Here is a 27005-nt window from a genome sequence, read left to right as displayed (position 1 = left end):
GCATTAGTCTATACATCCCCATCACTCCCATATAGCCAACATACACACTGGAGGGACCCAAAAAAAAAAAAAAAAAAAAAAAAACCCCACACACAACGTTATTTAGACCTGGCATGGGGAAGAAACAAGAATGATGAACCGGTGCCAGCCTTAAGCTCCATAATGCGTTCATAAACCCCCTTTATGCTTTAGTATGTTTCACAGGTAGTAATAATGTTATACAGCTAGTTTACACTTACTCCCCGTCTTAGTTTCCACTCAGTAAGATAAGAAACACATTTGGTTTAGCCTTAAAATTAAGCCCCCCCCCACCACCACCACCTTCAAATGCAACGCTGGCAGCGATGCTCAGAGTATCAAACTCTTCGTTTGAGCCGTTCTGACAGCGACAGAGCTAGAAAACAATTAGGAAATTCCTCACAGGTTATTCAACTAATTAAACCAAAATGCACATTGATATCAGTATTACACCCAATTAATATAAACAGACTTTATTAAGCATCTGTTACAGTAAATGCAGGCTGACCCAAATAAAGAAAAATGTTTAAAAGATTTAATTGAAAAACATCTGAAACTAAAACTGCAACATAACTGAAGGACAGCAAACAAAAGACCCATAATGAAAAAAGAAAAAAAAAAAAAAAAAAACCGTGATTACAAAAACCTCATGTTTAAGGACATTTTATCAAATCTCTGGTGTGTGTTGCATCCATGTTTGCATTTTAAACTGGTGGCATCTTCTGTCAAACCAGGAGGTTTCCCACAAACACAGCAGAGATGGTGGCGAGGGCCAGGGTCAGCGTGGGGGTGCCGGGCGCTGCGTTGCATAGGTTTGTGTTGCAGCACGTCTTGGTCATCTTGTAGACGGTCTTGTTTGTGCCAAAGTCCACATCTTCAGTCTTGTTGCAGTTCGCTACTGCTAGGCAACCCTTCATCTTGATGTCCACAAATCCAACTGTGGAACAACAAACAGCGTCAGCGTTTACCACTCAGGGTCCTCGCAGATTCTTTAGAGTTTTAACATATGTCAGCAAGAGTCTAGAAAGTGAGCCAAGTTCAGTTTGCAGAAGGACCAAGCATTATACAAAGAGATCCTGCAACCGTTTGTAAAGTCTGTTCATGAAGCATTTTTGCTCTTGCCATTTTGAAATTTGGAAAACTAATGTGTGAAAGATGAATTTGACTGAAACCACATGCTCTTTGTCACCAGTCAATAATCATTTAGCTTATCCTGGAAAGCCTGACAATGTAACATGGCTACATGTTACAGGTAGAAATTCCCCAACTGAGAAGGATCAACTTGAATGGGATCAGTGACAGGGCAATCAAGAGTTTGTTCCTGCAGCACAACGATCACATTTAGAAAAATCATCAGTTCACATGCAGGAGAATGTCTAAAACTCTCCCTTTGTGTTTGCATTTTAAGAATGCAGGGGTTTCACCTGAGAGCTGACGACAAGCTTTACAAGAATGCAGTGTGTTCACATTCGTAGCCACTGGCGTGCTTACTTGCTTTCCCAACTCCACTGTAGCACTGTTCGCCGCTTGCACATGTTTTTTCAGACGTCACACACAGACTTCCAATCCCAATGGTGCATTGGTAGCATACAAGAGCTTTGGCTGATATCAGATTTGGAGAAAAAGGGAGAAGAAAAGAGGAAACAGTTTAGTTTGTTACAGGCAATAAATGGGAGTTCAAACATTTGCATTGTTCACAGCCGCTTGAAATAGAGGCTGAGAAAAAGAGGCCTTTCAGTGTTTGTCCTCCATTAGGGTATCGACGTCTGGCATTTAACAGATAAGGACAAAGTCTGAGATAAAGAAAAATATGACCTTCAGTCTGAAGCACAGGGAGGCTCTCTTTAGGCCCTACATGTGTTAAAAGGAACCCTCTGGCGCGGTTCTTCTGAGCAGATTATAAAAGAACGTTGTCCCAGTCTTGTCATGAAAGCACTTCCTCTTATTCAATTTTTTAAGACTGTAAATGTTGCTCAGAGACCACCCTTAGAGACCAATTCAGCTTTTTCCATAGAACCTGTGAGACAGCTGTAATCTGCTTTAAGACAAAAACAAGAAGCATGACTGGTCTCTGATAACACCATCAGAGTACAAGCTGTGATTTCACAACCTGTTATTTGTGCTGGGGTTGGGCGAAGAGGTAACTACCCTTTCCTTCAGTGCAGAGAGTGTGTTGACAAACCTTGCAGCCAAAAAAAAAAAAAAAAAAAAAAAAAAACCCTCAAGATAAGTGTCACCCAAGGAATTTCTAAGCTACCTTTGAGTGCGTCACTAGAAAGAATTGGGCACAAACTGTACAACATTGAGCAGTAACCAATGAGATGGGGAAATTAAAGCATTGTAATACTGTGGCTTATTAGAAATCAAACTGCTTATATTGCGAATGCAGCATTAAACAAATAAAACAGTTTAAAATGTTCAAAGCTTATAACTTTACCCTGAAATCATCTTTGTAGTTTTGGGCTACAGCTTAAGTTGTTCCTCAAGTCTACAACTTTTAATCATCGTCTTAAATGTGACATTTTAAAATTACAGACAATTTAGAATTACTGCCACTTCTGACAAGCTGGGAGGGGGGGAAAAAAATAAATAAATAAACCCAAACAAAACACATGTAGCTGTAGACAAAATCTTCCAGATTATTAAGCTAATAAAACATCTCATGATGAGTAACCAATCACAATTAGAGTGTTCACCAGAAGTAATTGCATAACTAGCGTGATGACTAAGCATCATCTGCCTTGCTGCATTGACTCACGCCCTTCCTCAGCTCACTAGTTCCCTCCTTTTTGTAGTCCAATACGTCGGGGGGGGGGGATTGTGTTGTGGCGTGAGCACTGTAACAATGTGTTCTGATGTTTCAGTTCAATTACAAAGAAGAAAAAAAAAAAAAATGATGTGGATGTGATGAGATACATCTCCATCTCATCACATCCACACCTTTGTACAGAGAACACAACCCCACACCTGCCCCAGCTGGTTTCGGTTACACCCCTGAGCTCATGTCATGTGACAGTTTGTTTATGTAGTAGAGGTAAACATTAACTTTTAATTTAAAATAAATAAATGTATATTAGGATGCAACCAAGATTTGAATTACTGTATCAAAAAGCTTTCATATAAAAGGACAATAATCATAAACATGTGAATGTAGTCAAACCTGGAGGTCCTGTTAACAACGGGAGGAAAGAAACATCAAGTTATCAAATACAGCACCTTCAGTAAAAAGTAGCTATAGGACCACAGTTTTATTTTTCTTGCATCAAATTTGATAGAGATACATTTGAGAACTTTCTTATGGTAGGTTTGTTTAGTTATGGTGACAGGATATAACCAAGACTGCTGAGATGTGTTGCAAGACTTCCTCTCCAATCCAACCAGTTCCTCCACCGTCACGGAACCAACTCGTGCACATACGTCACATGTTTATAGAAAACAAACCTGAGGTAAGGCGTGTTATTTTTAGTGTTTCAGGGTTAAAGGGTGCCCAGTTACAGCAGCACATTCGTTCACTTGAGGTGATGCATCAGCATATGACTGGTGGTCTTCACTGCCAGCTGGAGAACACAGTTTAAAGATCAGCCTCTGGACCAATTCTTCCCGATGGTCAGCTTTAGAAAATGTGAAGGTGGACATTTGTTATCTTTATGGCCATTGATGCCACAGAGTAATTAAGTAATGTAATAATTAAACAACAAGGAACTTCCTGGGTTTTTTACTTTTGTAACCACTATACAAGTGCTTTGTACACAATGGCTGCATGTTTCAAAGGACATTTACTCTGAATTAACAATAATTAGCTGCATGCATTTCAAGCCTAGAAACTATTTAGCATTGAACTGTAATCTCTTTATTCTTAGCTATTAAATATATCACATCAAGTCATCCTTTCTAAAATGTAATGACTTTATAAATCTATATCCAAGCTACAATACTTTTAGAAAACAAGGCACAATTCTGAAAATCCTCTTTGGTCCAGCATAATTCAGATACTTCCCTGTGTGATACCTATGAACAGTATTAATTAATTTAAATGTGAAGAAGGCTTAAGGAAACAAACACCTATATTTACTTTGAACATTTATAGATAACATGTTAATGTGATCATTTGAGGGATTTGCAGACTCTGAGGAGCATAGGCACCTTGAACAAGAAGCTTTCCAACACATTAAAAACATAACAGGCACAGTTCTGCTTTTTACAGAATTGCCCAAATTTAAAATGATTTCATTAGCAGGCTGTTCTTTAATAATGAAGGAACACTCTTTGAGCAGTCAGATGTGCCACATTACTAACGAAGTTGAGCCTCAGTCCTACACTGCCCTCCATCGCTCACAGACTAACGCTGCAGGCTGTGGACCTGTGATTTTCCACTCCAAGGTCAAAGCACATACTAGTTGGACAAAGTATATTGAAAGGTGTTGTGTCTATGGTTATGAATGCAGAGCTAAATGAGGATGTTTCTTTTGTTGTTGCGGCAGTGGGGTGGGTACTGTTTACAGTGCCAACACTGTCAACTGCACAGGACTGGAGGGGCAGGACAATTTGGGGAACAAAAAACAAAAACTCACAAGGCTCAGATTTAGAACTGTGGGAATCTGCTGGGAAGTGGACGAAGGGAGGAGGCACTGACTAAATACCCTCAGCCAAACAATGAGTCATGTGCTGCAATATGGAAAGAAATTAAACCAGGAAGTCGGGAAACATGCAAACAAGCTCATGAAATCTGTTATGAGGGCGACTGTATTTAAAGGCTTCTTTCAAGGCGGGATGATGGCCTGTATTTGTATAGCGCTTTTGATGGTCCTCACCCTGTAACTGCTCATAAAAAGCTAAAGATTAATCGTCCCTGGCAGCTCACACGAGTTTGCGTTTGGATTTAAAGCTAAAAACTTGCCATGGGGACACCATGAATAGGAGCAGCTGGTTTGTGGTGGGAAGTGTGTCAGATATTCACATTTTTAGAAAGGGGAATCAAATCCTCTCACCTGAACAGTTATCCCAAAATCAAAAGGCAGCGGGCCAAATGAAACACCTTAGGAATACATAATTCAGAAGTTAAAATTAAGTTAAGCTTTAAAATGTTTTCTTACCAATAGCTACGATTCATTTCAGTTACCATCAACTGATCATGGCAAATAAATACGCTTACATTGCCTGGGGCGGCGCAGGGTTTACTGTGTGCAGGGTGGAGCCAATGGCCCATCTTTACTCCCTTTGTATTCCTATCATGTTTACTTTAGTCTCCATTTAGTCTAATTGTTATAATTGCTTTTCTTTTTGGGGAGTATCATTGACCTACATTGTTTTTGTGAAGTGGCTACTGTTAAATTTAGTTTCTGCCTCTGGGATTAATAAAGTCTGTCATCCATGCCTGCATGTCTGATTTTGGCACAGATTCACTCCAAATACGCTTCCTGGTGCAACCCTCCCATGTATCCAGGCGTGCCCCTTCCCTCCCAGTGTGAGTTTGTGGCTCAAGAAAGGAATCTTTTGCATGCAAGGAAAAATGTGTAAACCACTACAGTCACTTCCACATCACAAGTATATCAAAAATGTCTCTTTGGCAGTGAACACTGTAGATTACTTAGATTTATTTACTAAGGATTTAAAGCAGCTGGTAGCTGAACAGAGGTGACGATTTGTCTATTTTTATGTGAGCTGGTGATTTGGGAAACATTTCACTGGCCTGTAACAAGTTTCCTTCAGAAATGAACCAGTCCACTGTCTGAATCATTCACTTCAGACTCACCCAAACACCTTTATGCAATTCTCACCATATGGGGATCACTTTTTGGTCACACAAGTAAAAGGTCAGCATTGTCGCCTGAAGGTACAGCAAGCAGCCAGGATGACAATACAGATCCCAGAAAGGTGTGGTTTGAAATGGAATACAAAGCACAGCAGCTGAAATCTCAAGGACAAAACTGGACAAAGGGTGTAAAACACAATGCAAGCAGAAAAACAATAAAATAAAATAGGAAGACTGGACAGCAGAGGAATTTGAACCTTTGGCAAAGTCTCAACTACTACAAGGACAGAAATTTAATGTAATGCCTGGCAAGTTTTTACTTGACTTTGTGTTTAACAGCCTGGGGGTGGATTTAAAAAAGCACTTCTACACATATCACAAACAAGCTGCCTCACCCTGGAGCCTGCAATAATCAGCATTAAAATAAAGCCCGGGATGTGCACAGAGGGTAAACACTACAACCGAAGTCTTAGTCACTCAGGTGAATCATACAATACACATCATTTAACATGCTAACAAAATAATTTAATTCTCTAATAAATGTTAAGAAATTTGATTTCACCTCCATCTAGACATTTTCACATTATTCAGTTTATTTTGAAGTTTGGAAAAAAAAAAAAAAGTGTAAACCTAATTGTTAAGGTAAAAACAAGACGACCTATTGAAAAAAAACACAGACCTGACAATTTCACATAAACTTCTTTGAGCCACTTAAACTGTTTAAAGACTTAAAGCAGAGTGTTAGCGCTACTGCTTCTAGCTAAAGCAGGTGATACTGATCATTTCTAGGCATTTGTACATTAACCTTGACACAAGTTTCATTCTTTGAGAAAAATAGTCATTTAACCACTCTTTAGCAAACCAATTCCTCAATTTCAATGGGAAACACCGAAAATTAACACGACTGTAGCAGTTTACACACTTTGTTTTGGTATATTTTAACAAAGTGACTCAATGGTTTACTTTTTCAGTCAAATAAAAGTCAGTTGTCTACTCATTACCTTTAGCTAGAGGTTTAATCACTGCTGTTAATACTTTTGAAAAGAATTTTTTTAAATTTAAGTCAACTATGAAGCTTTAGTTTCACCAAATCTATTAGCTGCCATCTTTAGCCAACGCCTTTGGTAGCTTAACCTCTTTTCTGATTATTTTAATCAGTTATTCGCACTTTTGACTAGCTTTAACCAACCAATTTAAATAAAACTCTCCATATCATTTCACTTACCAGTAATGCATTTAAGTCACAATGCCAGATAATGTATGGAAGACAAATTTAAATATTTTTGGAACTTTTTTTGCAAAGGTCCTTTGCTCATTGAGCTATAAAGATTCTTTTTAAAACAAATTAGCCCAATTTGCCATGGGTGACTTTGAATCGGCACTTAAGCTTGTCAATATACATTTTTCACAGGACAACTTAAGTTATTAGCTACTTTTAGCAATAGGGCACCATCATACATAACACACTGGACCTGATACCACCATTGGTTGCGAGGGGAAAGAGAGGCTATCCCTCAACTGGTTGTTGAAAACCACCTTGCAATTGTTTTGCTCACAAGCTGATCGCCACAAAATCTGAAATAAAATTGAGTGAAGCTGACATTTAACACATGTTAGCCATAGTGCTCAGGCAACACCTCTAAATATTTCTGCTTTGCGAGTAGCTGTGAATGCTTACTGAAAACGTCATCTTCCGTGCAAGCTATGAGCAACCACAAAATCTAATAATGATCAGATGAATTGCATGCAATCATGAAGACACAATTTCCCCTAGCAACCTCCAACCGGCTGCCTACAAAACCAGCACAAGTTTATTAAGGGTCAAACTAACAACACTCATTTGAGATAAATGTCAGCTTTGTATGCAGAAGCATTTATTTTCTGTGCAACTGTCTTTATTTTTTATGTTTTTGGAGTGGAGTGTCTCCATTTTATCAAAGCTACACTTAGAAGCAGCGCATTTCCATATACATTTATAGTTTACAGCATAAATAAATCAGAGCTGCATTTCATATGAGTGGTTTAATATGCATTACTATTCACAAACTTTGATATGCGGCTGGGGTTTTAAATGTTTCATATCTTATCTGCAACAGTCAAAAGATCTCTACCCAGATTATGAGATCAACTAGAACATACCATTTAAAACCACAGAGAGATAACCAACATTATGGGGGAAAAAAAAAACTGATAATTGATTTAGTTTACGCCCAAAAGGGAAGGTTTCCTCATCTTTACATTCGTCTAGGTGGTGTTTATACCTTCTTTTGCGCACACACCCAGCAAAAACAGCTCTGCACCCTCCAACAAGGACACACCCATCAAAAAAAAAAAAAAAAAGGACAAGTTTTCCAAAGAAAGTGGAAAAATAATGGTAAAGCTTCCAGGACAAAAAAAAAAAAAAAAAAAAAAGATACACATATAAAAACGGTATTAGAACATATAAAAGCTCAGTTTAGAACTAAAATAAAGATCTTAAACATAATTTAATCATAAAACTTGTACAAAAAAGTAAGGCGTTAATTAGGAGCACACATGACTGTGCAGGTGATAGTTACCGACTACAGCAAAGTTCAACTTAAACATTTATTGCTAAAATTCAAACTTAAGTCTTTAAAGGTAGCAGTTCACTTCAAACGTATTTAGAGAAAACCCATTTTTATTGAATAATTCGTATAACGGGTAAGCTGCAATTAAATCGAATATTTACTTGTGCGTTTGTTTTTTTTAAACTTACCGATTGCAAAGCACAATCCGACTGCAAAAAGCTGGAGGATAACTCTGTTCATCTTGGGTTAAAAGAAGAGAGGGAGAGAAACAAATGAAGAAAGTGCGCTTTAGAAGGAGCTGGCTGCCTGTGAGCTCTCAGACCGTTATAATCTCGACCTAACGACAAACTTTTCCGCCATCGCTGTATTTATAATCCTCCCCCTCCTTACCAAATGTCACCGTTACCCAATCAGAGGAGCTCATTCTGAACGTCCATCGTGATTGTGTCGACCTTCACACAGCTCATACAGGTAGGAAGATTACCTGAAAGCAGGAAGTTATAAATACAAGAAAGCTGGGAAATGCTGAGTTTGTTTGGCTCGTAGCTCATTTGTTGTTGACGATATTAACCGGGTTTCCCACTTTCCCAGTCATATAAATCACGCAAAGTCAGGATTTTTGGATACTTTCCCATTAATACCACAGATGATTATCAGACACAAAATCAGATGAAATGACAGTTTTAACAGTTTTTTGTGGTATAAAAGATGCACAAAAGTGTACAAAGACTATCACACAAGAACACTGGAAAACATACACTTCAAGTTTTTATTATCCTTTATTTATCCAAATAAAACGTCTCATTGAGCTTTAAATCTGATTTCCAAGAAAGATGTGACCAACAGGGCAGAAAAAGTTACAACAAATATAACACATAACAAGTAAAAGACAAATACAATATTCCGTACAGACAAGTGTTCACAAGGCAGAGTGATCTATATGATTTCCACAGCCAGTAATAAAACATAGAGCACAATGTTAGACAGTATCTGACATCTTTAGGTACTGGGCACATGCATTCATAAAAAAGCAGATCATGGTAATCCAGTAAAGGTAAAAAGCAGTTGTGTAAATCAAATGTTTGCTCACTTGGTAAGATAAACCAGATGGATTATAAGCGACTCTGGTTTGTTTTCATCTTGGGCACAAGCCTTTTAATGTGAGTTTTATTGTAAAGATGTTGGAAAAATATTTTTGGTACAAAATACAGAATAATTTCTCCTCATGTGATCAATGCCAAACCTTTCACCTGAATAACTGTTCTAAAAGTCCTATATTGTAAAAGATATATCAACATTTCAGACCTCGATATAGTTCCACAGAAATGAACAGTCTGATCCACGTGTAGCTTGTTGGGCTCTGGTTACCCTATGTGCTTATATTTTGATATATTACAGTGTTTCTACCTGGGTTTATAATGTTTCTTTGATGCTCATTAGTTGCCAGCATAGACACAATGTATCAACATAAGTGGTAATAGATCTGCTGATCTGTGGATACTGAAACCTAGACACACTGTGTCTCCATGTGTTTATAACATCTAAACTATTTATGTCTACACAGGTGATTTATTGTCGCTAAATTTGCAACATTTATGCCATTTTTACTCCAATAAATTACTAAATGTGACCAAAAATGACCAAAAATACATAGTGTGTCCACTTATGTATGAATTTTTGGTCATTTTATGAGTTTAAGTGGCCTCATCTTTAGACACTTATTATATGTTACAGTTAACAGAGTTGAGGGAAATCAAACAATGTTTGCTTTATTATTCCTAAAAATTAAATTTAAATTCACTGGACGAGTGAGACCTGGTAGTAAAATAAAGTTGTGATGTTCATGTTCAAAAGGACACTGCCCTGTATTTTGAGGAATTTACAAAAGTCCCAACACAAAGACTACCATATAGGATAATTAAAATCATACTTTCCCTAATAACTAAGAATAAATAAACTCCGTTCAGCTCAGTATTAATTTTCATCTCTTTATAAGCTTATTGGTTCAGTTTCTGTTGGTCCGTCACAACAATCCTAGTTTCTAATGTTGCATCATGGGAAAATCATTTGCCCATCCCTGGTTTAGAGGGATCTCAGGTGTTATGACCCAGCAAATCTTTTCAGTTTTTCTTTGTTACTGAAATACAAAATCACTGAACGAGAGTGGATTTCTGCTCTCTCGTGCGGTGTTATAAGATACAGCACTGACGTTCGTAAGGAGGACACAGCATAATGTTACACGTCTGTGTCAGCTTCTCATTTGAAATATTACTTTTCTTCTAATGAGCAGACCTGTTATTTCACAATTACTTCATAATCTTACGTGTTCAAATTCCAGAAAATAATTAACATAACAATTTCTGGGAGGGCAAAATCCCTTTGAGCTGGCTGACAACTTAAAAGAACTTAATGAGAGGTCTTCTGGTGAAGGCCCAGTTAAAGCATCAACTTCTCTCTAGTAATATGAAACTGTTATTTCCCACAACTGGATGAGGGTTACACATTAGTGACACACAACAAACTGACAAACAGATGGGAGCAAAAAGAAAAAGAACTGATACTTGATTTTTTTTTAAAGGGTTTATTTCAGCTTTCCCATGTAATGGAGAAAGGGACACGGAGCTACTTTTCATGCTTTGATTAAGATCTCTCACATCGATTGCTGGAAACATAAGTAAACATCCCTATTAACAACTTGTTGGAGAGCCTTTAGCTATTTTTCAACAGGTAGGTGATGGCAAGCAGCAACCTCCAGAGCCGATGCAGAAGTGCAAAAAAAATTATGTTGATTTTTGAACAGAACCACATTTTATTAGTAGTCAGTACGGAAACATTGGGAAATAGGCTTGCAGAATTTTCCCCTATAATGACCCACGCCATGCATCCATTTGTTAGGCAAGTCTGGTGTGCACTGAATGGCTGCTTTGGCTCGTTTCCAATAAGTGCTAGTCCTTGAAAATCCCTCAGAGCTCAGTTATGATGTGGCACTTCATGGACCTTGGTTTGGGTTTCTGCACTAAACTGGTTTGTGGGGATACCTGGGCAGGTGTAAGCTATTAGCAGTGATTGAATGGTTCTCTGGTGTGGTGGGTTTTGTCTTAAGCGGACTCTCTTACACTGTAAGTATAGCAATGTGAACTTTTGTTGTTTGCTAACTTTCAACAAAATTAATAACAATAAAGTTGTATGGCATGTGGTTCATTTGAGCTTGTGCGTTGTGTGTGTTTCTTTATTGTTATTTTTGTTTGTTTTGTTTTGTTTTTTGTGTGTGTGCTTTGCTTTACATTTACAGCGAACCAAGGAGAGAGAGAACCAGCCTAACTGGGTTACATGGGATAATTAGCATAAATATATACTCACTGGGCAGCTGATCATGTACACCTCGCTATTACCAGGTTGGACCCATTTTTGCCTTCACAGCTGCTTCAGTTCTACATGGCACAGATTCAACGCGGCCCTGGAAATATTAGTCAGAGATTTTAGTCCATTTTCACATGACATCATCACGCAGTTGCTGCACAATTGCTTGTTGCATATCCATGATGGGAATCTCCTGTTGCTGCACATCCCAAAGGTGCTCTATTGGCTTAAAATCTGATGATTGCGGAAATCATTTGTGTGCAGGGAACTCACTGTCATGTTCAGGAAACCAGTTTTGAAAAAAAAAAATCCCTGTACAGCATTAGGCCACCGTCAGTCTGATAGGATGGATGTCAAATTCTGTTCCTTACATTGTGTTTTGCAGTGTTACAATAGAAATCAAGACTCATCAGATCGTGTTGTTCTAATCTTCTGTTGTCCACTTTTATATTGATGCATCTTTGCTGTGCTTACGTATAAAAGATACTGTCTATTATTGAGCACCAAGATTTATTACAAACCTTAAAGCTCTTACCCACAATAGCATGTTGCATGCTCGGGTCTGAGTTGACTAAGTCACTGGTTCATTCTGATTTATGAGGCCATTCTTGCTTTGATCCCATCTTACTTGCTGACTTACATGCATTAAAAAAAGCAAGAGAAGTTATTGTCCTCAGTCTCAAGACTTTCTTTGGTCTGTACTGAAAGTTTGCACTGAAATTAGAAATAAGGGCAGCTTTGTCTTCCTGAAATTAACAAAATCTTAATTGACCTGTCTCACTGAATCACCTGAAGGAAGTTACTTCAGGCCAGCCTGAATAATAATACTTCTGTTTTGACAAAGAAATGATATCTATCATGCTTCTGTCATGGACACGGTGATGAAACAACTTTACTTTAGTTCAAACTTTGAATGGTTGTGTTATTCAAGCAGGTCTCGTCTTGCCCAGAATTTGTTCTCCAACATATTTCTGTTTGCTTGTCTGCAAACATGCAATTAAGTGACAGATGAGCAGTCTTGGGTGGAGGAAGTTCCTAACAATTTTTTAACATCGCTCACAACATATTTGTTGGATTTTGTTTTCTAGTTTGGTCTGTATGGTTGTTTGGGTTTGTTCTGCAGAGGAAATAGAGGAAAATTTGCCTTCTCGCTGCGGAGAGAAAGAGTTATGAAACAGCATCTTTAGAGTCATGGTTTTGAAATGCTTTGGTGTGAGGGAGGTTGTTTGAGCCCGATGAAATGCCTCTATTGTTTTGCCCACAGTTTCTCAATTCCTACAATTTGGAAAGCGGGCATGTGGTAGAAACCAGCCAGAGAAATAACAGAGGAAAAGGAACGTCCAAGAGTGTGGGATAAAAGCCAACCAGGAACAAAAAGCAGAAGCAGCAAGAGACATTTAGAAGATAAAATATCCAGTTTAAAAAGAAAACAAATAAATATAAAGTATGTTTCAGATAATCAAAAATGCCTTTAGTACTCCCTTTACATCTAGAATCATGTGTAACTACACAAATGGAAGCTACCTGTGTGTCGTCATGGGGCTTCACTTCATTGTATGTATAAATACACCTTTGTCTGGGTGTTTCAGGTGAATGAGCACTGAAGGTAACAAACAAAGAAACACTCCAAGCAGCAGTTCATTTAAGAGCACAGCTAAATAGAGTGTAACATGAGTGTCTCTCAGTTACCCGGAGGATACATGCTACAGCCTTGAATCTGTGATCTGTGACAGTCTGAGCACACAGATCACTTTTCAAAGCAGAGTATCTAAGCATCTGTGCATCTGTGTGAAGAAAGACTTCAGTGGTGTTTTGAATGATGTTTAGAGCACCACATTTTAAGCAACCTGATTTTCTCAAAAATAATGCACCTTTGTGGTTGTACAGGTCTTAGAAAAGGTAGTTACACAGCAGCCGTTTGCCACGCTGGATGGATTTACCGTACCTTCATAAGCTCTCCTCACGGTTTGTTTTTTAATATTGCTTATGTGGACGGTTTGTTGAGACACTATAAAATGACTGAACTGAACTGAGCTGAAGCAATGCAGCGGGTGTGCAAGGTTCATGTCACACCTCACTCATAGAGGTTTCTTAGTTGCCACATGTGATTCATTTCATTTTATGTCACTTCTGATGGGAAGCGGTTTTTGGATTTGTATTTTAAGGGTCTGAGTTGTTTTTGTATTCATCAGCTGAGAAATATTAGTAAACTGTGTCCTATTATTTCTAAGTCTTTTGTAGAGATTGTTCTTCATGCTTTTCTCTTATCTCACCTGGGCTATTTTGATTCACTCTTTACCTGCCTCAGTAAAACTTGCATTGGATCATCTATAGATTGTACAGAATGCAGAAGGTTCCTTACCTTCCCCCAAACGTTCTCGTATCACAGTTCTGGTTTTCACCAATGGGACTCTGCATGGTTAAACACCTACAGTGAACTCTTGCAGGCATGTGCCCCAGTAGGACTCTGATGTGGTCTGATCAGGGTTTATTGTCCATCTCCAAATCTAGACTGAAAACTAAAGATGACACCAAAGATGAGACCTCCCACACAAAAGCACAAATGAAACTGTTCTTGATACACATTTAGGTGGTTTTAACGTCTTTTTGTACATGGTGTTATATCAATAACTATTACATGATGCAATTCCTAATGAGGCTGCAGGTAATTCCAAAAGTGTTGGAAAGGCAAGGCCAGTCAGTTTGTTCCTGCTGTGTACTGAAGACATGTTGTTTGTGTATGTGATTACAAGATGACTATGAGGAGAGACATCCTAGTGTCAGTTTGAATTCCCTGGTATTTATGTCTTCATACAGTTACTGGAAAAATAAAGCACGCCCTCTCTCAGTTCTCTTGTCTTACATATCAGGACCCGAGGCCAAACAGTTACTCTTTTCCTCTCACACTGCTGATTTGTCTGCACTAGCAGTCTCTTCCTAACCTCTGTTGCCAGTATGCTTATCCATAACTGTGACTGGCTGCCAATGTCACCCTTTCATGTGAACATGAGGGGGGGGAAGTCTGTGTTAACAAAGCGAGCTGATAAGATGAGTTAATCCACGTGAAAGACAACATGGGTATGTTGAACTCATTATCTAGGCCTGTGACTGAAAGGATGTTCAACAAACCCTATTTCAAGAAGCGATCCCTGCTTCCTGAAATAGGGTTCTGGTGTTCTTGGAATCATTGTCTCATTACATGATCCAGTTTCATCCTAGCTTTAGCTGTCAGGCAGATGGCCTCACATTTGACTCAAGAATACTTTGCTATACAGAGGACTTCATGGTGACTTAGTTTATCTTATTTCTGTATAGTCGTATATGTGTATATTTGAATTTTTACAGTTTGCACGTTTGATCCAGGAGGACGATATTTCGTCCCACTGTATACTTGAGCGTATATTGTTGGTACGACAATAAAACTCTTCTTGACTTCGCTTGTGGCTCCAAGACAAGCCTAGATCGCCACCATGGCAGACAGTTGGTATGAGGTATTTTGTGCCGTTTTCTCCAAATGTGGCTCTGTGCATTATTGCCAAATATCTTTGCTTTGGTTTCGGCTGTCTGAGACAATGTTCCAGCCAAAACAATTCATACTTGTTTCTAATTCTGCAAGCATGAACTTTACTATTTAACATGCTAGCTGCGGCCTGTAGAGTCTGACATACAGCTCTTGGTTTCTCTGAGCACTGCACAGTCTGACTGAACTGACTGGAGCATGGTCCACTCCTGGCAAATCACTGGGGCATTTTGTTAACACACCTGGATGCTACAGACCAGCAAACTGCCAAAACTTCTGCTTTTGTGGTGGTGGTCATACTTGGCTTAAATCCCAATAAGTAATGTGCACTGTCTTGAGAGTGTTTTGAACAGTGCAGATGACAATGTAACAGCAATTATGCGGAAAATAAAACAAACGAAGAAAAATCTGATGTTTTTTTCAGCTAAACGTGCGTCCAGCTATAGAGGACTGACATATAATGTAAATAAAAACAAATCCTTGCCTGAAGTGGCCTTGAATTTCCCCCCGAAAAAAAAACCAAAAAAAACCCCCAAAAACATAAATAAAAGGGTACACGGACTGAAAGGTGTCAAGACATTTTTGCAAAGTACAGCAAGCAATGGAGCTCCAGAGTGAATCTTCTAACAAAGGAAGATCATTTTTAATCTGTAACACAGATTTAGACGGGGTTTTGTTTGTTTTTGTTAAAATGCATGTGTCTTCAGTGTCTGCGGTGAACATTTTTTCTTAACAGCTCGATCTGCTTTGGAGTGACATCATGAAACAAATAAAAATAAAATAAAAAATATAAAAAAAACTCAGATGAAAATGAAAATGGTGCAATGTTGTCTCTGGGTGTGGCAGCGCAAAGGGCTTGATATTTCACATCACTACAGTATTAGGAGCTAAACGAACCAGATTATTCCTGTGGAGACTGTCTCAGGGCTTCTTTTGGCTCCCGGGGAAACAAACTACTGTTACAGAAAAGTCTGTTTTTCCCCCAGGGTCTGTACGCCTCAGCGTATTTCAAAACAAAGTCGGAGATTCCTTTTCACTGGGCTGAGCTAAGAGGAGGAGGAGACGAAGGGCAGGTCCCAGGATGTGGTTTGAGGTTATCCTGAGTCATGAAGGAACCTCCTCTGGAAAATCTTACATGCTATGGTCAAATGAAAACAGCTCAGCTCTGCCACTGATTTAGCCAGACGGCTGCTGTGCTGAGGGGAAAAACACTGAGTCACACATAAATACGACCATATCGTGGTGTCCTGGGTGTCTTTTCAACTTACCCCGAGTGTGCATACTGAATGTTTTCAGACTAAAAGATGTGTTTTACTCACTTCTAACTCCAAATACGATTTTTCCATGTCCCTAAAAGTTAATTTAAGAATAACCACAGAAGCATGACTGAGATCTTATGACTTTTTCCATGAAATAATTGTTTTCTGCTTGTGTTACACCACTGCAGCTGTTGTTCAGTCATGTGAAATGGCACCATAACCACACCCAGAAGCAAGACATCCAGCCCTACCTCCATCACTGAGGGAAAACACCTCATTAGCTCCAACATCAAGCACAATTCAGTTAGTTTACAGTCACTCTGCATAATCTTATAATTTCATCTGGCTGCTTTAAGTGGATGAAAAGATGAAGAAGAGTACTCTCTACTGACTCTGAGTGGCCAGAAAACGTTGGTGCTAAATAATAATAAAAAGGAGGACAGAAGAATATGAAAAGAAAATAGAAGTTTATTGAGAATTCTGAATCCTGCTCACCCGTCCACAGTAGCAGAAAGAATACAACAACACAGACAAACAATTAGTTAAAATCTGGACACATAAATACGTTTCTCTTGTATCATGAAATCCAAAAGCAAAAATCTATCGCAGTCATACCAACATAAGACAGGAGTGGAGGGAGCGCCGCCGAGTGTGTGCCCCCACTGTTTAGGAGACGCCACCTGCCTCCGAGCCCAAACATAAACAAGAAAAGAAAGACGGTGCTGTGGTGGAGTGAGCTGAACTTCTGAGGCCCAGGCAGTTTGAGATGAGAAGACTGATATCTCATGTTCATGTTAAATCTAAAGCTACAGACAGGAGGAGATGACTAGCTAAGCTCTTCCGAGACTACGAAGCCCTAGCTTGGCTCTGTTTGGCAGTAACAAATCCACCTATGGGCATCTAGTTTGTTAAACAATGTAAACAGAATTTGGCCTTTTTAAACCTCTCATCAGCACCTTGTGATACACCAGCTCTGCATGGGAAAAAAGCATCCTTTAGCATTATTACTACTCTCTTCGTGGCAAAATGTGTTCAAAAAGTGCGCCGTTGTTCACTGACTTAGTTGTGTGTGTGTCTAATGAGGCTTATTCAGACTTTATGAAATGAGAGTAACATAATTCAATGCCAGTACAGGTGAGCAGTCTGAAGAGGAATTACGTGAAACTTTACCTGAAAACTGAAAAATATATACCATCTAAATACTGTTGTCTTTTACTTGACCCTTTTGAAAGCCTGAATAAGCTCATTTGAAGTAACACACTGGTATCAGCACACTGGACGTCACACTTCACACTGCTAGTCATTATTCTTCTGGTTTTTGTTCTGATTGAAACAAACTTAAGCTCGCACAGTAACGTCTGTTTATTAAGGTGCAAACTGCTCGTCGTGGTGAAAACCTGGAACTCCAGTGGACTTTACATGGGTTGAAACTGGCACACAACCGCACACTTAATGAGGATTTATATAATCTGAGCAGACTCAGCTTTGTTGCTGATCTGTAACCACTAGAACAGAGCCAGGATACCTGCTTCCTTATTGAGTTTAAGCTAACCGTCTGCCAGTATTTGCTTCATATTTACCATAAAAGCATGAGCGATATCGATCTTCTCATCTAATCGCTGCCAGAAAGCAAATTTCCACACTATCCAGAATATTCGGCTGTTTCTGTATCAGAGATGAAGCTACACGGGAGGGAGGGGTGGGTGACAGTACAAACCTGCTTCTGCAGGACGTGATGGGTAGAGGAGGGTGTTGTTGTTTGACACACGCACAGACAGCTGGAGAAAAGACACCAACTTGTTACAATTATCTGACGATTCATAAATTGTCTCATTTGACCTATTTCTAGTTCATCTCCTCTAACCATGGAAAGAAAGAGAAAAATCAGACACTCGAAAGGGCAGAAACAGCTCGGGTGTTTCTCTCTACTTTAAGGCAAATTTAACAACGATGGGCCAAATTTTACAAATCAAAAAAGGGAGGGGGAAATAAAACTGTCTCTGCGAGTGCCAGCCTCCATCGGGGTTAGGTGGGACTAACGGTGGAGACGAGGCATCGAATGACGGAAGGTTTTACCACCACCTTTACCAAACTGTGCCAAATACACAAAGACACTGATCGTACTCTGGTGTCATCCACCGACGACATAACTCCCTCCTCTGTGCTCACAATGCGATTGAACAGAGCCCCCGCCCCCCCGCCATGTTCGGCTTCCTCTTAGCTTGCCTTCTGTTTTTGGCACGGAGGAGTTTGGTAAGGAACGTCTGAAAACCAAATGTGTGTTTGTCTTTAAGATCATGGCTGTGCGTTTTTTCTCTCGCTCACACTCAAAGGGAAAAAAAAAAAGAAAAAAAAAGAAAAGATCTTTTCATTTGCCCTAATCTAAACCAAAATAATACAGTCTTCTTCAGGGTGAGGAGGGGGCACATGAAGAGCTTTGAAAAATGCAGGTGACCCCTCTCCATCCTATAATAACTCTTTCCTCTCTGGCTTCTCTCTCTCCCCCCTCAGTCCTGGGCGCTCTAGCGGATAGCCTTGACGGGGCTCTTGAAGCTTGAGGCGGCTTGCAGCTGCAGCTGGTAGGCCATCGGGTGGATCTTGAACCCATAAAGCCTGAAGAGGAAGAAGAAGAAAAAGATGATGACAATGTTCAGACTGATCAGTCATGCATTTGCTTTAAAGGGAGACGGCGCTGACATTTGATGACAAACATCACACCACCCTGACTGTGTTCTATGTAATACAAACAGACATCACAGCGTAATGACACAGGATCCAGGAAAGGATGTGCAATCCTTGCCATAAAGTCAGCCTGTGCATGTAAGTACATTTGAAATAAAATAAAAACAAACATTATACTTGTGCAAATATTAACTTGATGAGTATTTTTATGACTAATGACCAACAGCAGGGAGAACAAGAACTAACGTCAGAAGGCGACAGTGGAGGCACATCATTCGCCACCAGGGTTATAAACACTCCTAATTCAGTTATATATGCATAGACTGCAAAGCTGGCCTGAATGCAACTCACTGCTTCAGATTTCATGACTGCAGCTACACAGAGGGCTGGATTCTTTGTGGGGGGGGGGGGGGGGGGGGGGGGATTTTTGATAAATCAAATGAAATGTATGTCCAGTTTCGAGCACAAGGGACAAGCTCAGGGATGTCAAACTTATTTTACATCGTGGGCCACATACAGCCCACTCTGAACTTAAATGGACATTTAAATATTTAATCCCTGAGATTTCTTTAAAATACTTTAATAATGGCATGTTTAATGCAATGCAATTTTGAAAAACAAAAGTAATTTCTACAGTAGAGTAAAGTAAAGTAAAATTCTATGCACTTGTTTTAAAGCTGTCCAGTGGGCCAGATTGGAATCTTTGCTAGGCCAATTCTGTCCCACAGGTCTTATTTTTGACACTGCTAGGCTAGCTGGTTAGAGGAACTGATGGATTTAAACAAAACAACTCAATATGAGAGCCCTGAAGTCAGGCTGTGTGACGTTCACAGCGCAGAGGACCGTAACACAAATAGGAAGAGTAAGCAAACATGTCAAAGTCAAAGTTACCGCCTGACTTCATAGCTCAAATAACCAGCTGTGTGTGTGTCTGTTTGCATATGTCTTTGTCTATGCATCAAAGGAATGGGACTGTGTAACACACAGAGACACACAGTCCAACAGGTTAAACCATTAACAAATGGGCTTAAATGGCAAAGAGAATGACATCAGAGTAAATATAAATAAATATCACAAAAAGCAGCACGAGAACATAGAAACGGGCTGCAGTCTCCACAGCAGCCGAAGGCACAACATATTCTTCTTAACACTGCACCCTGGTTACGGTAAACAGTACAGCATGCAGACAATGGTCTCCAAGGGCAGGCACAGGATTAGTGGACAACCACGCTAATCTGCTGCTAATCTACCAAGAGCTGCAGCAGTTATTCACAAACACAGAGAGACTAAACCTTTTCGGCATTAACCACACCCACACACACACCCACACCCACACTTTCTATAGAAACAAACAGGAACATACATTTCCAGTGTTGTCCATCTGGGACGGCATCCCATACGACTGATAACGAGCTGCTGTGTTTTATGCACGCACAGGCAAATAGTCAGAGCTAGATAATATGTTGTTAGCATGGAAGTGAGTGAAGGCAAAAGCTTGGTAATGTAAACCATGAGGGAAATCAAACCAAAGAAACAGTTGGAACAACAAACCTAATGACCCAACGACAGAAAAACAGCTAAAGCTAAAGCTAATGAGAGACACAAGGCAGCAGGCTCAGTACGAGCCTCAGTATGAGCAAAGAATCAAAGCAGTTACTGAAAAAATTATGAAAAAGAAAAAAAAGAAAGAAAAAAAAAAGGGTGGATCCTGTCTTATCTGATGATGTTATAAACATGAAAGAAGTAACAGATATTTGTTTTGTTCAGTAAATCTGGTGCACCGTTATTGTTCTTTGAAAGAAAATCTTAATCAGCTGCTCACACTGAGAAAAATCTGAATTGTCAGAGAAAACTGCAATGGGGGCATCTCTAGTGTTTATATTAAACCATATTATTGTGCAGTTCTGAACTTCACATATTTTGGGCCCTGACACTTTAAAATTAAAATAATAATAAAGCATGTATTTAAAACACTAAAAAGTGAAAGAAGCTAAGCCAATATCACTATGGAAACTAAGAAAAAGCAGAACTAAAATGAAAACAAAATCAAAATAATCAGTTACAAATTTACAACAAATCTGCCTATGAACATCAGCAGGAGGTGGATTTAGTGCTCGGAGTCTTTACAGCTGAATATCAACGCTAACCTTGGAACAAACTGGTTGGCAGGCCTCTTGGGCCTGTACTCGGGATGAACCATGAACAGCATGTGGGGGAACCCGGTGCCAAAATAAGCTCCATCTGTGTGGTGATGCCTGGAGGACTTGGGTGTGTAGACATCCATACATTTGGGGCAGTACAGCTTCACCATGGCCTCTCCTGGGATGTCTGACAGGCCTGTGACAAGTGTGGAAGAGGAAGAAACCCATTTAAGTATGAGATCAAGACACCCGAGATAATTGGCAAACAATCCCTTGTGGATCAAAGTTATCCTCACCTGCAGGAAAATCTAGATTCAATAAAAACAAATAGCATTTGTTTTGTACTGATTGGCACAGCGACCCAGATACAGCTGCTGTGCCTTTTAATCACAGATTTAAAAACAAACAAGCAAACAAAAACAAATTTCCCCAAAACTAAATATCACACCCATGAAGAGTTCCTGACTAACTTCGCTGCATCGAGGAGAGACATGCAAGGCAGAGAAGAGCAAACTTTTAGTCACTTGTGAAAGCTGTCTGCCACCTTGTGGTAATCCTTGGGTAACTGTTTAACGCATGCATGAGGGCATTCACATCAGTTTACTCACCAATAGGAAGCATAGGCTGATTCTCACAATAGACCCGGGGGCAGTAGCCAAAGTCTCCCTGCTGATACTTCTCCAGCTGAGCAAGCAGAAATGAGCCCAATAAAGAGTTAATATATGAACAGAAGGTAGCTCCACATCTCATTTTAAACTGAACGTTTAAAGGCTGCTACACAATCCTGGGTTAATTCATATCTGTGTGGAAAACAACATTTGAACCTGAGGAAATTTTAACATGACTGAAATTAATGGGTGAGTGGTGACTGTGCTAAAGATTAAAAAAAAGCAAGCAGACAATATTGAATGGACTCTTGTTTGCCATTTTGGATGCGTTGCATTACAGGATCAAGTGATTCAGGCTTCGTCACAGAAACTAGAGACCGATCGTGAGTGGAAAAATTTGTATTCTCCGACCTTTTGTGGTTAGCTGATGGCAGTTGTAGGGAAAATGATTGATCAAGTCCCAGAGACGCAAATCTGTCACTAAAGAAAAACATCAAGCATGCTGCTGCAGTTCGAGTTGTACGGAAACAGTGAAAATTGTGACGCAAACTGGAAAAGGAGAAGGGTTGCCTTTAAAGTAAAAGCTGCACTTTCTTCTATATGTTTCAAAAATAAAAAAACTTTTACCTTAAAACGCGAACCTTCTCCACCTCTATTTGGCTTCACACTTTTTCTTACAGTTCAGTAAATATTTACACACAAACATGGAAAACTACAGGGAATCGTGCCAATCACACCTCCTTTACAATGAATTTCACCCAGCTAGAGTCAGAAACCTCCAGGAACTACTGACAACCGTTCAGGCAAAATGTGCACATGATAAACTTTAATAAAGCAGTTTTTACACATAAACATCGTGATGATTTCCAGAGAATCAGGCTGGAACATTTTCCACAGTTGTGCTTTTTCACATGTAGCCCACAGCAGGAAACAGTCTGCTTTAGATGCATCTGCACCACAAGGACCTGTCTGCATGGAGCACAACGGCCTCTACTAGGAAGTTAACACACTGGACTAGCAGTATTGCTGTTCTCACACTGGTGTAGCATGAAACCATGTGAACTTTGCACAGGAGAGCTGTGCAAATTTTGTGTTTTGTTTTCCTATGCACATGTTGTTGTTGTCAGTTTGTCGAACATGGTCGTAAAAGTGTAATACTGTCATTTTGCATTTTGAACACATTTAATCGTGTTTTCCTACATAAAGTAGACGATAATGACTAATAAACAGGAAAGAATACGCCGTTATGACAGTGTGGAGGAGGAAAAGAATAAAGAAAACACGGTCTTTACTTTTTCTATCAGCACCATAGGAAGCAGACGAATGATTTGTTTTAAGCAGTAAAAAACAGTGAAGCTGAAAGATTTTGCATTTTATGCCGTTCCCTCAGACAGACAGCTTTTCATGTCCACTTTTATCTTCCTCTGAGGGATGAACCCACCCTCTGATGCCACACTGGACATTATTTCAGTCAGGACTTTATAGCTGTGAGAGCTGTTCTCCCAAACCCCCCCCCCCACACACAAGATTATAATTTAAGTACAACTATCCTGATTACCACGTATGAGACATTCACATCTCAACAACACTTTACTCCATTACGAGTGGAGTAAAATCTGACTCAAACAACATGTAGAGACAGAACTGGTGGATTTTTGGCACCTACCATCTGTGCAATGCCTCGGTTAGTGAGGATGTAGCGTGCATGGATGAGGCCGTACAGCATCTCAGCAGCCTGCTCAATCAGGTCACTCTGGTTGGGATTGTCCTCAAGCTCCTCATCTAAAGAAATCAGAAACAGGGAAACTACTCACGCTTTTGACAGTTGGAAAAAACATAAATTTATCAGAGGAAAAGGAAACGCTGGGAATAAAACAGAGAGACTGGGACACATTATGGTTTTCTAAAGGTGCTCCAGCAATAAAAGAGCATGAAACAAAGATGTTCTGAGCAAGTTTGAAAAGAGAGAGGAAACCTGCACAAAGCACCTCAAATCAAAAGAAAGCCGAGATCAAATGTCCCCTCTCATTATTTGTTAATGACAGAAGGAACACATTAAAAGCTCAGGAGATGTCACAGACATGAAACACTCGCAGCTCTTTTAGTCTTACTTCCTGATGTCTGCTGCAGATGGGAGGTTATAAACAGTAATACTTCTGCATACAGACAACAAACAACAAAGAGACTTTCCACTCGCCACAGCAGGCAGCTCCTCATGTTTTGTTTGGCAGATTTTTAGGCCAGATTGGTGATAGAACCCCAGAGGGGTTTGTGTCTCCTTCCGGGATCAAACTGGGGATCTTTTGCTTGTTTGGCAAATGTGTCACATAAGCAAACACTGACATACCTTATTTACTTAAAACTGAGAACAATGAGTCAGGAATGCAACATACAGACCTGGTTCAAGGTCCAGGATCATGTCTAGAGCCTGGCGGTAGTGTGGAACCTGCTCATTGAGCCCAGTTAGGTTGAATTTGTCCTGGATGTAGTCTTCATCCACCTGTCGTTGGAGAAACCACAAATCAGACTCATTTCGATCCATGAGGAATCAAGTAGCTATAGGAACAGAACTCCCTGAAAGTTGATTCTGTTCATCTGATCGTAGCGTTTTCAGCAGGAAAAATATTTTAACAATCCTCAAAATGACTTGTTCAGTTTGAAACAGATCCCCCGATTTCTTCACGAAGCTGGATGTGTGATAAAACATTTCTCCAACTGACAACGCTCCTCATGAACAGAAATCACTTTCTGGGATTTCCTTACCTGGGTGATTGAGGATCCATCAAGACAGGAGTATGAACTGTTTAACCCTTACAGTGACTGACCCAGACATTTTTTTGCTAATTTATTACTATTACTGTGTTATTGATATTTTTAACTCTTTCATAGTTTTTTGTTTTTACACATTTTAGCATTTCTGCACAAAATATTTGAATTATTACACATCTACACACAAGATGTGTACTCTAAGTCCAGAAATGCACACGTAGGATGTTGCCTTTCTCCAGTTTAGAAACTGCTGGGAGAAAACCCAACTGTACACCAGGTAGCTGTAATAAATTTGATAAGCAGGAGTTTTTCTGAAGGTCTCCATCACTTTACTCTAAAGAAATCTGTGAATTTTTCCTCTTTTGGTAACAGAAATGTTATTTCATTTTCTCATTCTGGCTGCTTTCTTTAGGTGAATCATCAGTCTGCATCTCATCCTATCCCTAACATCTTCCTCATTCACACCATCCCTCTGCATGTCCTCCTTCAAAACATCCATGAACTTGCTCTGTGGTCTTCCTCTTTTCCTCCTGCCTGCCAGCTACATCTTCAACATCCTTTGTCCAGCATATCCACTATCCCTCCTCCGCACGTGTCTAAACCATCTCAGCATCACCTGTCTCACTTTGTTCCCACACCACTCAATCTGAGCCCTCCCTGATATAGCACATTTAAAACCGAAGGCACACCAAAGTGCTTCACAACAAGGTTAAAACATAAGATATAAGATAAAAGGCTATATATAACAGAATACAAACAACCCCAAAAAGTACAGACAAAATAAGAAATAAAACATTAGAGCATAGTTTAGAAGATAGAATTACTGGGTATTCATAAATATAAAGATGGTGGGTATTTATACAGTGGAATATTGGTAGAAGATAAATAACATAAGGGTAAAATACAGGGGATGTGCACTAGCTAATTTCTATCCCTGTCCATCCTTGCTCTTTTTCGTGATAATCTTAGCAACTGCTACTCTGCCACTTCTCTGTCTCCAAACCATGCATGGCCTTATATCACAAATAACCCCGACACTCATGTGTTGTAAAAATATGTCCACCTTGGTTCCTCACCTCACAGAAAAACTCATTCCCCCGCAGCCCACAGAACCAGGAGATCCATGAAACCTCTTCTGAACTGCTCATCTCTGAAGACCTGAAAAACGAAACAGTAAATTATGAGTGGGGAAAAAGCCAACATTCAACAGCTTCATATTACAGTAGCTAGGTCTGGTTTAACGCGGCACAAAAAGGAAGCTGTTCATCTGGTGTGAGCACCTGATTAGCATTGATGCTAACCCCTGGAAAATAATGGGCCATTTCTTGTTTTTTCGATAACGCTATGAATGCAACACTAAGCGTTCACTCACTAAATAACAGATTTAACCGATACTTTCGCCCAACTGGATTGTTTGTTAGTCATTTATTAACCTTTTCTTGTGAAAAGATCATAAAAGTATATCAGTAACAGTCGCTGCTCAAGATCTGTAAAGGCTAAGCCAGCTAGCAGGTATTACCTTCTCCCTGTCGTTAGGGTAACTTTTAAAGTTTGCTTTATCACATTTAGCGCAGATTTTCTGTCAAAAACACGTCTAATGAATAACAAAACAATGGGCTAAATCCGGCCTTACATGTATGCTGTAGTCCTGCGTGCCGGGTAACGCTAGCATGCTAAGCTAAAACCAGAAGAGCGTCAATATGGCGCCTGGTACGACTTCAGGCCCCGGAGCGGGGGTCTGCCGTGGCTCTTCTGCCTGTGCGCTCAAACGGCTCAACGGACTGATATGCGTAACAATGCTAACTTACCCGGCTTTCAGCTTTAACAATCCCGAAGAAATCAACAGATCAACAATTTAGCAATCTCACGGGTGTAAATAAGATGGACACCACCTCCCAGTTCACCCCGTAGGTTACGCTTTTCCTCTTCCTCCGGTCTGCCGTCGGAAGGTTCAAGACTTATCGGTGCTGCCGCTCACTGTTCAGTCCCGGTACTGCATGTTCGTGAAAAAGCTGTTTGTTAGCCCTCTTTTCCATCCTGTCTCTCTTTTTACAATAATAATTTATAAAAGTATATAAAATATGGCCCGTTCAAAGTTTTTTTCTGATAACCATCTACTAATGAATACATCAACTTCCATATTATTCTCATCCCTATCCCTAGAATTCTCCTTTGACATTATATCCATGAATTGCTGTTGTCTTGCTCCTCCTGCATATGTCCAAACCATCTCAGCCTTTCCTCTCTTTGTCTCCACACCCCACCAACATGATCGGTCTCTCTCATGTACGTACTCATTTCTGAACTTATTGTGACTCCCAATGAAGTAATGACTAAACATTAAAAT

General features: G+C 39.7%; 2 protein-coding genes across 3 annotated transcripts; both read right to left on the bottom strand.

Annotated features, from left to right (window-relative positions):
- Nucleotides 1-142: 142 nt before the first annotated feature.
- Nucleotides 143-8675, bottom strand: spaca4l (sperm acrosome associated 4 like). The gene is made up of 3 exons (XM_040021177.1): nucleotides 8508-8675; nucleotides 1510-1620; nucleotides 143-955 (listed from the first exon to the last, which is right to left on the bottom strand). The coding sequence occupies exons 1-3, from the start codon at nucleotides 8557-8559 to the stop codon at nucleotides 744-746; spliced, it is 375 nt and encodes a 124-aa protein (XP_039877111.1). The 5' UTR covers nucleotides 8560-8675; the 3' UTR covers nucleotides 143-743.
- An 8231-nt stretch (nucleotides 8676-16906) lies between these two features.
- On the bottom strand, nucleotides 16907-26598 carry csnk2b (casein kinase 2, beta polypeptide). 2 transcript variants are annotated; one of them, XM_040021175.1, is made up of 7 exons: nucleotides 26467-26598; nucleotides 25735-25816; nucleotides 24287-24389; nucleotides 23556-23671; nucleotides 21890-21965; nucleotides 21288-21477; nucleotides 16907-19071 (listed from the first exon to the last, which is right to left on the bottom strand). In XM_040021175.1, the coding sequence occupies exons 2-7, from the start codon at nucleotides 25804-25806 to the stop codon at nucleotides 18981-18983; spliced, it is 648 nt and encodes a 215-aa protein (XP_039877109.1). In that variant the 5' UTR covers nucleotides 25807-25816; nucleotides 26467-26598; the 3' UTR covers nucleotides 16907-18980. The 2 variants fall into 2 exon arrangements, with proteins under 2 accessions (XP_039877109.1, XP_039877108.1); XM_040021174.1 differs by lacking the exon at nucleotides 26467-26598 and adding an exon at nucleotides 26292-26389.
- Nucleotides 26599-27005: the final 407 nt, after the last annotated feature.

This window comes from Simochromis diagramma, unplaced genomic scaffold (genome assembly GCF_900408965.1).
Source record: "Simochromis diagramma unplaced genomic scaffold, fSimDia1.1 OVJJ01000753.1, whole genome shotgun sequence".
Classification (NCBI taxonomy): Eukaryota; Metazoa; Chordata; class Actinopteri; order Cichliformes; family Cichlidae; genus Simochromis; species Simochromis diagramma.
Note: the sequence above shows the minus strand (reverse complement) of the source record. Positions and strands in the feature narration are given on the sequence as shown.